A 16167-nucleotide genomic window follows, 5' to 3' on the forward strand; every position below is an offset into this window, starting at 1 on the left:
GTGATTCCACTCAGCTCTTCCACACACACACATTTTCTGAAAAGGAAACAACAAATTAGACAAGTGAGCCCTTTGTGTTGCATTTTCTTTTAAATTATTATGGGACTGAATAAAATTCATGTTTTAAAAAGTAATGCAGCTAATCTTGAAATTAAACAACTAATGACAAATACAAAAACGGTAGTTAAAATACATTGCCCACAAAAAGACACATTCATATATACAATCTCCATATAAGCCGTTGAACTATTTATTCTAAAGGAACGTTTGTTTGCTCTTCCCTGCGCAGCAGCTTGTCTTAAACCGCCTGCTTCGCTGTGAAAGACAGGAGAGTAAATGTATTTTTCTATCTGTTCATTGAACACTTAGGGGAGCGTTGTGTCTGCCCGGGGGCAAACGCTCAAATGCAGCTGGATTACAGTGCATGACAGGGATCCAAAAGCATTTTCCTCGCCTGTTTTAATGGAGGAGAAAAGTGCGAGCTGCCATGTAATGACCTTGATCACCTCTTCAGCATTTTAATGTCACCTGAACAACACAAATATGTGCCCCGATTGTAAAACATGACCTAATTAGGGAGGACGACATCAAAGTTCACTACGGAATGATTCGTTTTGTCACCTCACACAATGAGGTGACAAAACCTCATTGTGTGCAATGAGACAGAATGCAATAATGGTGCAAACTTGAAACATTTACACCAGATGTATTCTAAAACTGATTTAAGTGTTGTTCCTTCAACTTCAATCTTGACAAAATAGTCTACAGTAACACACTGAAAACATGTTTTGGGTAATTTAGGAAAGTATAAAACCCTTTAATTGTAAACACAATAGGTTATATTAAGTATTATGAATCATTACTATTACTCAATGATTTCCACTGATTATCCTTGAGACGATCTTGCAAGTTGATTTAGGTTTACCTGATTTAAATTCAGTCAGCTGAACAGGATTTGGAACTGTTCAAATCTCCTGTGAAAGTTAGAATATCAGAATAAAAACCAAGCAATAAAGTCAAATGAATTGTCTGTAGACTTCCAGAATCTGATTGTACAAAAGCACAAATTGTGCTAATGGTACAAAAAAGATTAAGCATCACTGACCCAAAAATCCCTCTTATCTCCATATAGTCATGAATAAAAAAAAGTGTGGAAACACAGGGATGCTCTGTAGATTAGATAAGACTCATTTCTGAAGAAAAACAGGCACTGTTCATCACCTGGTTGACACCAGTATTACTGTTAATTACGGAGGCGGCAGCATCTTGCTTTGGTTTATCTTTAGTTTATTCATAAAACAAATGTTGAACTAAAAAAATATAAAATGCTGCCCTTCAGTTTCTTTTAATTGAGTAAATGTGCTGTGGAAATCTACTGGCCAGGTCTTTCCCTTCAGGACAACAGTATTGGTGGTAATGCAGTTCTTTTTTTTGTGTGTGTTTTTTTTCAATCTGTCAAATTGTTTATGCATTACAACATCTCTTACGTAAGAACCTCAGCAGATGGCAGTAACTTGTGTGGCTGTAAAATTGTGCAATAGTTGCATTTCTAAACTTATTCGAAGCTATACAAATACTTTGATTTTTTTATTTCAGTTTAAATTTTGGCTTCAATCGATCACAAAAAACAACATCAAGGAAAGAAACTGAATAAGATTATTCAGACACGATTCATTCAACAAGTACTCCCTCATCTTATTCTTTAGGTGCAACAAAAATGTTATGTTTCTAAATTTAAAGAAATCATGCTAGATAACTATTACTAAAAAGACTGATTAAACACAGTGATTTTAGATTTCAATTCTCAAATCAATCACCAACCACCTCACAAACCTCAGATAAAAAAAAAAACAAGTAAAAAGAAATAAATACAAGTAAGCCTTATTATTACCAACGGATGCAGGGAATTTAAGCATCTATGCTACTGAAGCTTCACAGACAGTGGAATTATCGAGAGCGGAGCAGGTTGAGAAATTACTGTCTGCTGTAGAAAATGATGCGGGGAAGAGCCGTGCAGAGTAGAACTGTGCTGTAGCACGTAATGGGAAGCCACTAGTAAATGTGCATGTCAGACAAGCTATTATCATGCTGTGCACAGGAAGTGCTTTTTGAAATAAAAGTAATCAGGCCTCATTCTTTACAACATGGTGCTGCAAGAAAAAAAAAATTGTTTGTCTTATCAGTAGTTATTTTCCAACATTTTTAATTGGACGTCGCCTCTATTTGCAGCAGTAACACAAATAGCCTAATACAAGACAAAATAAAAACATGGCACAATTGGATTTTTTAAAATATATATGTTGGCAAAAAAGTGCAACTCATACACCCCTGGAACTATAGATTCTCTGTTACAATGATGACTCACCCATAAAGTTCAGGTATCCCTCTCCACCTAAGCCATGTGTGAGGAGGCGGATCATCTTATGCAGCTGCATTCCACGGTCGATGATGTGCGACATGGGAACCATGGTACTCATATTGGTGTACATCTCTTTGTCCATTAGCCAGAAGGCCAGGGTTTTATCACCAACCAGGGCCTGAAAATGTGTGTGATATTTCATTATTCACAGAAGAAAAAGAGGCTGACTGCATGCAGCGTAAAGTGAGATAGGATTAAATGAGTACCTGGTCGTGGCTTTCTGCATATGCTATGCACTTCTCTCCATACCGCCTGTTGGTCAGCGTGAAGACAATATTACCCATGTCCCACTCTTCATCCTTTAACTCCTTCAGGATCTACACAATGACAGAGAGGGCTTATTGAAAAAGGGTATGATAGATGTATAGCTGAAAGATCTTTTCAGACTGACTGATGCCTTCAGCTCAGTATTTCAGTTCCGACAGTCTTTCTACCTTTCCCAAGTTTTCTCTGGGTTACACTTCTTACCAAGATCAATCTCTGTTTTGACATCTCTATATCCGCACTGTGAGTTATGTCTACCTATAAATGGTGGTAATGGAGTTTTTAATAACTGCACTACAGCCCATGGGTAGTAAGGCATCAGCTCTCCAAACTCAAGATGGGCAAGGTCAGAACCTCTCATCCAATGGAAGGATTCAACAATAAATCCAACCGGTGGCACTGCACTGGCAAGTCAACATGCTCGCTTACTGCCAATTGAGTCATTTTCAAAAGGTCAGGAGAAGATAAGAGGTCACGAAAGCATGCATTCAAGGCACGTCTTTCAAGACGGTATCACAATAAAGAATTTGTTCAAACGTTGCATACAAAAAGTATACAAAAGCAACAACAAAGTAAGCGGGTAGGGAAAAAGATCATGTGAGTGCACCGAGAACAAAGATAATTCAATCAAGACGAGGGAGGCTGGAAACCCTCAGAATCATTATGAATATGAAAAAAAAAATAATAAAAAATGTCCTCCAAGAATCCTTGGCAATTGACATGCAGCTGTCTGAGAGGTGGGTGACTCGGCAAACCCATTTCAGAGACAGGCTGAAGTCTGCTCAGTGGAATTGGCAGTGACAGCTGATTGACACGTCAGGAAACCTTTATATTACTCTACAGAGCCATAATCCTCTGAGTAAAGAGAGTAAATTGTGCCGATCAATATGTCTGAGATGAACTGACTGGTCCCCCTAAATAAAGGCAATACGCCTCTCTATATCAGCATCTGTTCACATTCAATTTTCTTCACCTTTGCCTTGTGTGGCTATAGTCATTGCCATTGCCACCAAAGACATTTACTGGGGCAATTCTTTTTATGCTTGCAACAGAATCTCAGAGGTTTTAACACCTTGAAAGGCTGACACATTTTCAGAACCTAGAGCTACACACTTAGAAACTCTTTGAGATAAGACCAATATAAAATATCAACAGTAAAATGTAAAAAACACAAACAATCCAACTATTTAAGAATAGGCAACTAATTGCTTGTTCCATTTGTCTCTTCAAAGCTATTCTGTACCATATATTGTAATTCTTGAATTAGAATAGATAGCAAAGGACTGACAGCTTTTGGATTGACCAAAAAATAAAAATAATAATAAAAAAAATTCAAAAAAGTGAATGCAGCAAAACTAGGTCTGGAAAGTTGTGAAATACAGTTCCTACAGAAAAAAAAAATGGAGATTGCTAAAATTAATATCAGCAGTTGGCGAGTGTAGTTTTTCTAAGAGAGAGCCCATGATGGCTCTTGTTTGTTTTACATTAATTTTAGAATTTATGTTATGTACGATTTTTTTTTTTTACTGCAATGTTTTATTGTCTTTTGGATTGCTGTATGTTGCTAACAGCACAGGAGGACATGCATTGCAAACTAGTTTGGCCTATAGTTGTTATAGTGTCACCATTTGTCCATACGTTCACTTGTTCCATTGGAAATTAGCAATGGAACAATTAACAATAGAATAAGCCATTTTAAAGCAAATAAATTAGCTTATGTCATGCATTTTTGTTTTAAATTTCTGTCTACTCACAATGTGGACTTCCCATACCAACACTGAATTATTAATACGTACTTATACACACTAATAAAATCCACAAATGTAGTTTCTAAAAATAAATAAATAAATAAATAACATAACTACTGATAAAATTATATGTCTCCTCAAGGCTTTTCTTGAACAAATGAATCTACCAGCAGTCCCCGAGAGATCGTCAAGGCTGCCTCCACATCTACGTACAATCAGACATTTTACACTTCTTTATGAATCATTACAATTCAATTCAACCGCAAAAGTGGTCTGGGAGCAATTAATTTTGGAGTGGGACTGTCGGAGCAGAGACAGAAGTGAACGGGTTGATGACTTCCCTACCACCAGCTCACCCGCATCAGCCCCGGCCAGCCGAGCTTCCTGGCACCGCTGACACTCCACTTCATCAATGATAATGAGCAGTGCACAAATCTTACTTTACAAGCCTGCTGTCAGGAGCCAACCAGAGTGCCCAGATTAATTAGACAGAGCTAGAAATAAAATAATAATAAAATAAAAAAGTCTTGCCGTGCAGGATGAGGTCATTTTGCTGCCACTGGCATGCTGTGACTGATTTAAGAGGCTCTCACGCAGAGCTGGAAAGGATTTAATGGCGGAGAAAGGTTTAGCTTTTAGCCCCAATTTTACATTTTTTAGGTTGATCTGAGCAGCAGGGTTTTTTTTTCTTTTTTTACCTATGTGGACATGTCATCATGTCATACAAACACTGCTGCTACTATATTGTGAATGCTCTGTGAGCTGTTGTGCATTGACATCAAATCTCCACTGATTCTCTGCTCTTCAGCTCCCCTAAGCTGACTTGTCAACTTTTATTACAACGCTATGAAGAAAGTATTTACCCTCGTTGCTTGTTTGTCACATTTCAGGTCAAACACATTTAAATACAAGACAAAGATACTAAAAAACATTGGAAGAAAAAAAAACAGTTTTTCAGAAAAAATAATTTCATTTGTAGAAGGGAAAATGCAATCAGCCTCTTATCGAATGAATGAATGGATGAATGAATGAATATACTTTATTAAACACAAAGGGAAATTATTTTTTTATGAATTACTGGCTGGAAATGGTGTGGTGCTGAGTTTAAAACAGAAAAAAAAAATCTCTTTCTGAGCTTGCAATGGACCTCAACATGAGTCCTCCCCAGTCTTTTGACCTGCGGATGTGATATATATATACATTAACATTTAATTTTAGTGCTTATAAAAAACATTATATTTCTAAGTTCAGTTCCTTGTACTAGAACTAGGTACCAAGTAGACCATCAAAAATAAACTTCCTCTGAACTTTTAAAGTTTCATCAGGTACGCCATGAAAAGTCATTTTAACTGGTTGGGCTACGTTAAAAAAAGATTTTAAAAAAATTTTAAAAAAGCACGCATCGCTTCATCCTCCAACACAAACGTCCACATAACTTCACAACTTAACAAAAGGTTCTGCCAACAGAAACATCGGTGGACTTTGCTTGGCTAAAAAGGCCCACTTTGGGTCATGTCACAGTTTCTGCTATAAAAAGCCTTGCCAAAAGCCTGTTAACACCAAGCAGAGGTGGCCTCAAAGTGCAATTAAGCTGGACAAAACTGAAATGCTGCTGCTGTTAAAAGCAGACGCGCGGAGGGCGACACCAGCCGAGCAGGTCGGAGCGAGAGGCTGGCGATAAAGCCCGCAGCATGTTTACGTAAACAAGCCGAGCTCCATCATTGCTCGCCGACAGCCTGAATTTTATTAAGTCATATTAATTGAAAGTGTTTCTGGCATGATGGACAGAGCGGAGTGACTCAGAGAAGAAATGGATTTTTTTTTCTCCTTTCCCTTTCCCTCCCCTGAAACTAATAAGGGGGAGCTGTTCAAACTGATATTTTCATTCAATTAAAATAAATGGAGGAACAGAAGCAAAAATTGAGACAATTGACTCGGAGGTCATTCAAGTTGAACAGCCGAGAGAAGCGGAGGGATGCCGGAGAATTCTCAGCATCAACCTCTCATCTCCTAGCCGCCACCATGCAGCCCTCTTTCTCCTCTGCCTCTAATTGTTTCAATTACATCTCAATCTATTGTAGCTTGAGGGAAGGGTGCTTGTTAAATTAGAGGGCTTTGTAACATTATCCATTAGGAGTGACAGCATTTTATGGTCATAATCAGATCGAATCATCCCAACTTGTGCCACCGCGCCTTATCTGGTCCTTCTCATTAGGACATCTTAATTTTTCACAGTCTGTTGGTCCTAACAGCCTTCTGCAGCCAGTAAATGAGTCATATCAATCAGTCATGCTGAGGACAAAACGCAGCATGGGGGCCCCAGCCGAGGAACTGAGAGAGATTCATCCATGCACACATGTGAATCTATAAATAAGCTCGCAGCTCTGTTGCTCTGCGTCTTTGTTTCTCTTTCCTTCTGTTTCCTCCTGTCTCGCCCTCCCTTGCAGCTCCAATTCTCCTTTTCTGCAACATATACCTCACTGGAGGCTCCACTTCAGTCCATTCAAATCCCTCCCTAATTGACACTCTGTGAGAAGAGGCGAGGCTAGCCCTGAATGCACTTCACTGACTATACCACAGCATGTTCATATGAATGCTTCCCTGCACAGATATGGAGAACATTTTGCTCTGCCTCCAGCATCCACTTTCCTTAGGGAGGCTACAAATTTAATTAAAACATGTAACAATGAGTAGCTTCAAAACAAACACCAAACAAACAACAACAATAACAAAAAAAGGCTTGCAATGCCTTAAGTAAATGCAAGAGCAACCTCTCAAGAAGGGTTCTCGGGAAAAATTGAGCGAAGCCTCGGAGGTACAAGCTCTGCAGGCTGCACAGCTACTTCCAGCATCACAGAGGAAGGTCAAGTCATGGACTAGATCTCTCACCTCCTTTTCTCCTCCCTTCAAACCCGACGCTGAGTAAAACCAACCGCTGTGAGAGACAGACTTGATTAACGATGCATTGACTCCCCCCGTTGGGAAACACAAGAAGCCGTAGTGCATGCATGCTGAGCTGAGGTCATACTCTCCATCTTGCTCCCCAGCCCTCCCCAACCCTAAAATATGAGTAAATATTTTAAAATTCGCTGTGGACCCGTAGCAAAAGAAATATGCTTTCCATAAAAACGTTGCAACAGCCAACCTTTTTAGCTATTCTGCAATCAGCGCTTTTCTTCAAGCTTAGGAAAACGGCCTCTACGTTCTTCAAACACACACACAGAACAATCTTCACTCATCCGCCAGCCGAACCCATACACGTACCTCCCTACATAACATACTGTCTGGCTATACGTTTTTCCAAATTGACTACACAAAATACTTGATGATTAAAAAAAAATAAAAACAAACAAACAAAAAAAACAACGGTTTTAAAGCAACAATAAATCGGTGGCATTTTTTTTTATCAAAACAGCCTTTGTCAGAACACAAACATTCTGACAGTGTGTAAGCTCATCTAGAAACAGCAGGAGAAAGATTTGAGATAAACAGCTTTATCTGTGCATGAAGGATTGGGTGTGCATGTTAAACCCCTCCACCACCACCCAGCTCCCTCCCTCTGCTACTTGGCTTTACCATCACAAAGTTATGGACCTGATGACTGAAGCGTTATAAACAATGTTTTCCCATTGTGGGCTATTAAGCACTTTCGCAGTGGCAGTTCGGACTGAAGTGTCCAACCAAAGGGTGCTTCAACAGTTGTTGTGGAGGATTTGTGAATGTTTGGTGCCCATTATTTCCCCTGCAGACAGATGCACTGTTGAGTAGTAACACGCTGGATAATCTTGTCATTTTTTTTTGACAGTGCTCCTGTCATGTAAAAAATAAAAATAAAAAATGAATGAGTTTGATTGCAAAGGGAGAGCAGGTCATTAATTAAAATAAAATTATTGAAATGAAATGAAAACATTTATAAAACAAGTGTTAAACCTACTTCAATAGTGGGCATAATAGTATAACTTAATTCACAAATTTAATTACAAAAGTACATTTCATAAATTTTATAGACTCATTAGACACTCACTTGTTTTTATTAATTTTGAGAACTACAGCTTGCAGCTAATAAAAAAGGAATTTGAATTTATTAGTGCTGTAGAATTGCTGACACGGTTGCTAGGAAGACAGCTGACATGACAACTGTCCAGCAGAGAATGACTGACACCCTCAAAAAGGACAGTAGGGTGCTTGAGGTCATTGGTACTGAAGTTAACTGTTCACAGAGTGCTGCTCCAAACATATTTATGAAAAGTTGGGTGAAAGGAAAAAGTGTAGCAAAAAAAAAAGCATTGACAGCTGTAAATAATTTGTGCTGCAATATTAAAATAAACTGTAAAAGTGGCTCGAGTTTCTAATCAAGAACAAACTTATTGAATGGAAATAATTTTAAAAATACCAGGCGTATAAATAAATTTAGATTGAGCTGTATTTAATAATCTGCAAAAACAATAATCTTTTCACTCCAAGACATTGCTAAGAAAAAGTTTTCACCTGCTTTCCAATACACAGCAGTTTTCTGAAACCAATCAAGATTTATCTGGCCTCCCAATGGAAATTAATAAAGTCCATATTATAAGTCAATGGATTCATACTGGCAATGAATCTCATAAAGAATGTATTTTCAGAATGTTCCTATTCAGTGTCAATTAATAGTGATGCTCTTCACAAGGTTCTATCTTATGAACTCAAACTATAATAAAGGTCACAGGCTTCAAAGACAGCGGTGTTCATAGAACAAAAAAAAACAATTTGTGCTCAAGAAAATAATCTTCAAAGAGAAGCATGGGAAGTAGGCTGATATGTTTAAAGGTAAAACTACGAATTGTTTCTCTCTGATGATTCTGTAGGAATGTGCAAAAAAAGAGATTATGATCTTTATAGATATTCTGACAAGATAAATATGATATTAATAATATTCTGTTTGAACAGTGCATGAGGCAATCCCACGTTAGGATACATTACAAGTTAATACATGAGGCGACAGCCTGCCTTTCTACTAGTTCCAATAAAGAAGCCTGGAAGTTGACCTTTATGTTAAAATAATTAAGTTTATCTTTATTCCTCTTCCCACAAAATTACAGGTATGGAAAGACAGGAATTACTGATCAAACAAAGATGACTGTGCGTTTTTATTTTTTCATAATAACTGCCTGCATCACACATTTATTCACAGCTGTGTCTCTGCTGGGTAAAAAAAATGTTAGTGCACAGCAGGAAGAATCATTGGAGAATAAAGAAAAATAAATTAGCAAAGCTTTGAGAAGAGCAATCACTTTAACCTTCTTTCGGCCGGTCCAGGTGACACAGGAGAAATACTCAGCACAAGACTCTGTTTTACATCACTTGTTCTATAAAACCACCCAAAAAACAGACCTGTTTTCCATCATGAATCCAGCGGCTGTAAGGATGTGTGTCATGATTTCACGAAACAAATACATTGTTATACGTTTGGTGGAAGAGCAGCACTTATTTAAAATAGTCATGATATGACTTCCCTGGATTTTTTTCTCACTTTTTTCATGTCCACAAATTTAAATTTATACAACATCATGCTGTGGGATGCTAGAGCCGACAGCTGACGGGAAGATGGAGAGATCTAAAAACAGGACAAAAGATGTCAAATTGGGAAGAAAGATTTCCTTCTCGCAGGACATTTACCTCCAAAGCCACAATGGAATGGTATAAACTTATTCATATTCATATTTTAGAAAGGTCAAGTCAAAGTAAAGTCTGGACTTTATGTCTGAAATTCGCAAGTCTGAGACTTGAAAATTTCTACTCTCAAAAGCTCTACATCCAACCTGAATTTTCTTGAGCCTCTAAAGCAAAATGAGCAAAGATTTCAGTCTCCACATGTGCAAAACTAGAAGTGAACTGCAAAACACTGAAGTTGAAGACAAACGGATTCTCACTTGTAATAAAAATCGAAAGCCACGCATCATTTTCTTTGCCATAAATAATTATAATCCACTTTGTGTTGATCTTCCACATGAAATCACAATAAAATAAATTATTCAAATGTGACAAATTCTTGGAAGTTGCTATCGTAGAAATGTAATGTTCACAGCATTTGACTTAAGCAGCATCACAGTGTTCATTTCTAGAATTTGAACTGATGATTTGGTTTGTGAAAAGAATGCATTCAAGTGAACAAAACCCTCTTACCTGAATCCATTTGTCAGGAATCGCCATCGCCAGTCGATAATCGAAGCCAAGTCCTCCCTCCTCCACTCTTCTGCAGAGGGCAGGCATCCCAGACACATCCTGCAGAGATATCCTACTGTGTAAAACTACTTTTTTGTGTTTCCCTTCAAGTAAACGCTAATCCCATCACTACAGGCTGTATAATTTATGTGTTGAGCTATAAAAATGCCCAAGAATCACTGATCCAGATCGCTTTTTTACATTAACTTTTAATTACAGCAACGGAAAAAAAATAAATAAATAAGTAGGATATGCCTGCCTAATAAGTGCTTTTAATTAATAATAGCTACAGGCAGTGCATTTTGCAAAACGTGTGCGGATGTGTGTTTTTACCTCTGCAATAGTGATGCAGTCTGGATAGAGACTATGGAGGATGTGATTGGAAAGCATCAGGTACACCAAAGATTCTTCATCAACTTGTAGGCCAAAGTACTCATTGTAGTCCCCCGAGAAGCCAGTGCCTGAAGGGTAAACACCCACACAGTGAACACTCATCATGCTTTCCACCCCAACTTCCAAACTGACCAGATCTATTTTTCTAAGTGATACAACTATTTTCACTTCCTCCGTTTGTCAAATTTTACCTCCAGCATTTCGGGCCGGTTTAAACTAAGTTTTCAATTCAAACGGAACTGCTTTACACTGCCTTGAAAAAGTATTGACACCCTTTGACCTTTTTCTCATTACTAAGTTTTCATTTCTAACGGAACTGGTTTACACTGCATTGAAAAAAGTATTAATACATTTTGACCTTTTTCTCATTACAACCACAAACTTTAAAGTGTTTTACTGGGATCTTGCAAGATGGACCAACACAAACCAATACACAGTGGAAGAAAAACGATGAAATGTTCAGATTATTTTAAGAAAACAAGCATCTGGAAAAGTGTGAATATACATTTTTATGACGAGTCTCTGAACATGAAGTTTTGCCAGAGATTCCAAATTGGATTTTTTTGGCTGAATTTGGATTTTTGATCATTTTACGACATGAAGACACTTTCATCTAAAATATCCTACTGTAGCTCTGGCTATAGGGTTTCTGTCCTGCTGGAAGTTCCAATCAATTCTGACCACCTTCCTTGTCTTCCTAGAAAACCATCCACACTATATCATGTTGCATTACCATATTTACCTACAGGGATGGTGTGTTAAGTATGCAGCGATAGTTTTGGATCGCACATTGTGCTTCTGCCTGTAAGCTGAAGGCTTTGACATTTTCTGACTCAAGCAACTTCTTCAACTTGTCTGCTCTGTCACCAACATGTCTTTTAACAAACTATGGCTTCTTCCAGCAACAACTTTGTTTTACCGCTTCTTCACAAAACATGCATCTATAGACAGCATGACTAACCACCTGAGAGTTGGATCTCTGCAGGTCTTCCAGAGTCACTATGAACCTTTCAGTTGGCTCTCTAATATATGCCTGGTCTGTCAGTTTAGGTGGACAGGTAAATACTGATATTTTAACACGTGGACTCGATTTTATTTCTGGGTATCACAGTGAAAAGCACTCAAAGCAAATGCATGCATACTTTTCAGAATTCAATTAGTCAAATAAAGTGAAAACAGTGCATCTTTTTCCACCCTGTTTTCTACAGTCATGCATTAGTTTATGCTGATCTTTCACAAAAGAAAAAAAATCCCAACACAAGGAAGTTTATGGTTGCAAAGGACAACTGTGAAAAACTTTCTATTATTCTTTTCTTTTAAAAGTGAGGCATTTTTCCCAAACTGTATGTTAGATAAGTCAGTTTTCCAAGACTGTTTCCCAACTCTATGCATTCTGACGTAAAAACTGCACCGTTGTTGCAGAGAAAAGCAAGTCTCGCTTGCGTACGCACAGATCAACCAGTCTTACCGATGCCATGGTGATGGTACAGCATGGAGGTAATGCCGTCGAACCTGAAGCCATCAAAGCAGTACTCCTCCATCCACCAGCGCAGGTTTGACAGCAGGAAGCGCAGCACTTCCCAGCTAGTTGTGTGCACACACAAACGGCACAAAAACAAGTCAAGGTCAGATAAGCAAGAGCCTGTGAATTATTCACACATCTCATCATGAATTTTAGTCACCAGAGATTAATTTTCCCCTGAAAGCAGGACACTCAGATATTGACAACTGAAGCTCCATTATGTTGGGAAGGGAGTGGCGGTGACAGCAGACGGCGCTTATATTAACAATAGAGGGAACTACGTCTTTCACATTTTAAGATGTCATGATGAAAAATCGGTGGCTTTCTGATTTCCATCAGCCAGCAGAGCAAATATTATGTGCATCTAGGCATCCTGGTGTATTTAAATTGATGGGATTAAAATTCCACACTTGGACAGCAGAATTAAGACCTCTTACTTGAAAATGGGACAAATCATTTGTCTTCAGGCTTCACGTATAATGGGTTCCAGTGTTTGCCATTCAAGAGGGTAAATACTCTAAAAAAAAAAAGTGTACATAAACTGGATAAACTACCTAAATATTAAATGCAGCTTGCCATAGTTTACAGCCGTCAGTGTGTCACGCAGCACACAAATGTGCTGTGGCTGTTGGCTGCAGGCTGGAGGAGGTGGATTCCATAAATGGCCTCCGTCCTCTATCTTGACTGGAAGAGTCATCCAGTTCTATACAGTCACTCAAGGCAAAGTACACCGCACACCTCAACTCTTTCCATTCGGTGGCGTGTCGCCATGGAAACATCAGCAAAAACTCAATATTTGGTCGTCTCCATGCAGTGCGCGTAATGAGCACCAAATGAAACACTGTACTCGGATGCAGCGCTGTAGGGCAAAAGCAAAGCACCAAGGATGTGAGACGAATGACACATTCAAGATGCTGATTAAGTGTGAACCGCTGCCTCTGCTCAGCCTGAAAGACCCAACTCAGATCTACAGTGTGCTCTCAGTTCCCAACAGTAATTATACTGACGTGTTGAATTTATTTATGGGTGAAAATATGCAAAAACATATTGTTTTTAGTTTTTTTTTTCTTTGTAGTTTCATATCAAGTGCATGCAAAAAATTTATATTATATACACATTTATAACTGTGATTAGTATAACATAAAAAAAAGTTTAGAGAAAAATACTATTAAAAAAAAGTTACATTTCTGTATGTTTACCAAAAATCAAATCATATATTTTATCTACTTTTCATCAGCAGCTTATGTCACCAGTTGCCACTTAATGATAATCGTGATAAAAATGTGTTAAAAAAAAAAAAAAAACATCAACAAATGAATGTTTTATCGCTGTAGTTTAAATTTGCATTGTCTTTAGAGTATAAGTACTCAGTGGAGGAAAAAAAAATCCTATTAGAAGATTTCTGGCTCTTTGGGCTGATTAAAAGTAAAACTTTTCCTGTAGTAATCTGTGTCTGTTCTCATATGGTGTCAATATGATGTGACATGGGGGCAAAAACCTACAAAGACATTTTTTTTTAAAGGATTTTGACAAATCTTTACCAAAAGTGACAACAATTCACAGAAACAAATTCAAAGTTAGAGTATACATTTTTTATAAAGAATAGAATGTGTGCATATTTATTACGACTGCCACTACAGTATAATATGACAAAGATAATCTGTGAAAAATAATAAAAGAAAAATCCAAACTCCTCTGCTTCCACCCTGTGGTCCTACTGCCATCTGCAGAAATACACCATTCAATCAGAAACAACCAATCAGAGGCAGGGGGAGGGTCTTAGTGCTGTAGATTCACTTTTGTATGAGGTGCTCACAACCTACCCTTTGCTCTTTGTTACACTACAGCTAGGAGCTCGACTTGTCAGAGATTTTCTCTCATGTTAAAGTGTAGGACATACAGAGAGTTTTAACAAATATGTAAAAAAAAAAAAAAAAAAAAAAAGATTTTTTTTTTATAGTTTAAAAGTTACATAATGCAGCTTTAAACCACTAGTATGCAGTGATTTAACATTTTCTTTCCTTGAATGATGCAGAGTGAAAAAAAATCAGCTCAGCAATAAAAAGATTAATTTTTAACAAACTCAGTAAAATTTTACGTCGTAAAACCTTCAATAAAACAATACAAACCCAATCTTGTTCTCAATACTTTCGCTTTAGAAAATGTTTAGACTCAACCCCAGCACTCACTTGCAGAGGAATACATTCTATATGTCACAAGAGAGAATCTGAGTTTCTTTAGAAAAAGAAAGCCATGACAAAAAATAGATTTAAATGTTTTCCCTCCTGTGCTCCCACTCCTCGGGGATGACCAGCGCCAGCGCTGTTTGACAGGTGTGAAGCCACATGTTACATCTGCACTTCATTCTTCCCTGGAGGAGCAGAACAAGGGAGCCTGGTATGATCCGATATAGCAGCCTGGCTGGGTGGTCACGCAGACCCTGTGATAAATAGATTAGGTCCTCCACTTCGGTGCACAGAGCCAACAAAGGCTCAGACACAGTGTATCCTCACGGGATGGAGATAATAGCCAGTGAGAGCCAGGGGCCCCGAGATGAAACCATACTGCCACATTAAGGCCCACAACGCCATTCATCATCAGGTCCAATTACAGTGTGAAAGGTAGATCTCTATACCAGATGCAACACATCGCTTATCTATGCAGCGCCGTGAAGTTATCAGCTGGTCTGTGGTGTTAATATAAAAGCAAATTGCACATTACAGCATCCTCAGATTAAAGTGTAGCAGTGACAGTGAAACCTAGTTAGGGAGCACTAATAGAGTAAAGCTCTAATGTTGCTGCTTGTAATGAAAGAGCGGATAATCTGTCATGTTTTCCTGTTTTACCTGCAAGCACACACACACACGCACACACACACACACACGGCTAGGACAAATACCTCAAGTTAATTCAAAAGAAAATTTTCCCCACTCAAATTTAATGATCGTTAACGGAGCTCATTTTCTCCTCACGCGAGCCAAAACTGCGGCTCAAATCAGAAAAACCTTTCTTCGTCATTTGCAGCTCAGCTGGCTTTAAACTGCACACACTTTCTGACCTTTCTCCACATTTGGTTGCATTACATCTAAGAACTTAAACACATTTTACGGTTATGTGCAGATATCCACATCTCTTGTGGAGGATCAGTCGACAGGGCAAATGTTTGTCATACACCTCACAGATGTGGCTTAAGAAGAAATGCTTTGTTAAAAGAGCCAGAAGAAGCCTGGTCTGAGGTGTCATCTGCTGCTCACAAATAACTCTTAACAAGCAAAAAAATATAACAGTTTGACCTGCATGCAAAGATCTATACTTGGTGGACAAACAGTGTTCATGTTAAGAGCATTGTGCCCAGACGTAAAGGATGTTGTTGGGAAGTTTTTCTTCAGAGAAATGGGAAAGGAGGGAAACTTTGATGGTAGAGTGGATGGAGACAAATGTAGGGCGATAATAGAAAACAACTGTTCGGTGATCATTAGGTACAGAGGTTTATCTTTCGACAGGATAGCAATCGTAAACATACCGCCAAAGAAATGGCGGAACAGTTTGGATCAAACCATATTTGCGTGTTAGACTAGTCCAGTGAAAGTCGACACCTCAATCCAATTTTAAATCTGTCG

The 16167-nt window shown here is 38.3% G+C and overlaps 1 protein-coding gene across 1 annotated transcript in view; it reads right to left on the reverse strand.

Annotated features, from left to right (window-relative positions):
* Positions 1 to 2333: 2333 nt before the first annotated feature.
* Positions 2334 to 16167, reverse strand: part of gbe1b (glucan (1,4-alpha-), branching enzyme 1b) — a 51519-nt gene continuing 37685 nt past the window's right edge. The window contains exons 8-12 of the mRNA XM_007568603.2: positions 12494 to 12609; positions 10966 to 11093; positions 10594 to 10692; positions 2626 to 2736; positions 2334 to 2537 (exon numbers count right to left, since the gene is read on the reverse strand). Coding sequence (XP_007568665.2) covers positions 2349 to 2537; positions 2626 to 2736; positions 10594 to 10692; positions 10966 to 11093; positions 12494 to 12609 — 643 coding nt within the window. The 3' untranslated portion in view covers positions 2334 to 2348. The remainder of the gene's footprint in view (positions 2538 to 2625; positions 2737 to 10593; positions 10693 to 10965; positions 11094 to 12493; positions 12610 to 16167) is intronic.

Source organism: Poecilia formosa, unplaced genomic scaffold (genome assembly GCF_000485575.1).
Source record: "Poecilia formosa unplaced genomic scaffold, Poecilia_formosa-5.1.2 Scaffold228, whole genome shotgun sequence".
Taxonomy (NCBI): domain Eukaryota; kingdom Metazoa; phylum Chordata; class Actinopteri; order Cyprinodontiformes; family Poeciliidae; genus Poecilia; species Poecilia formosa.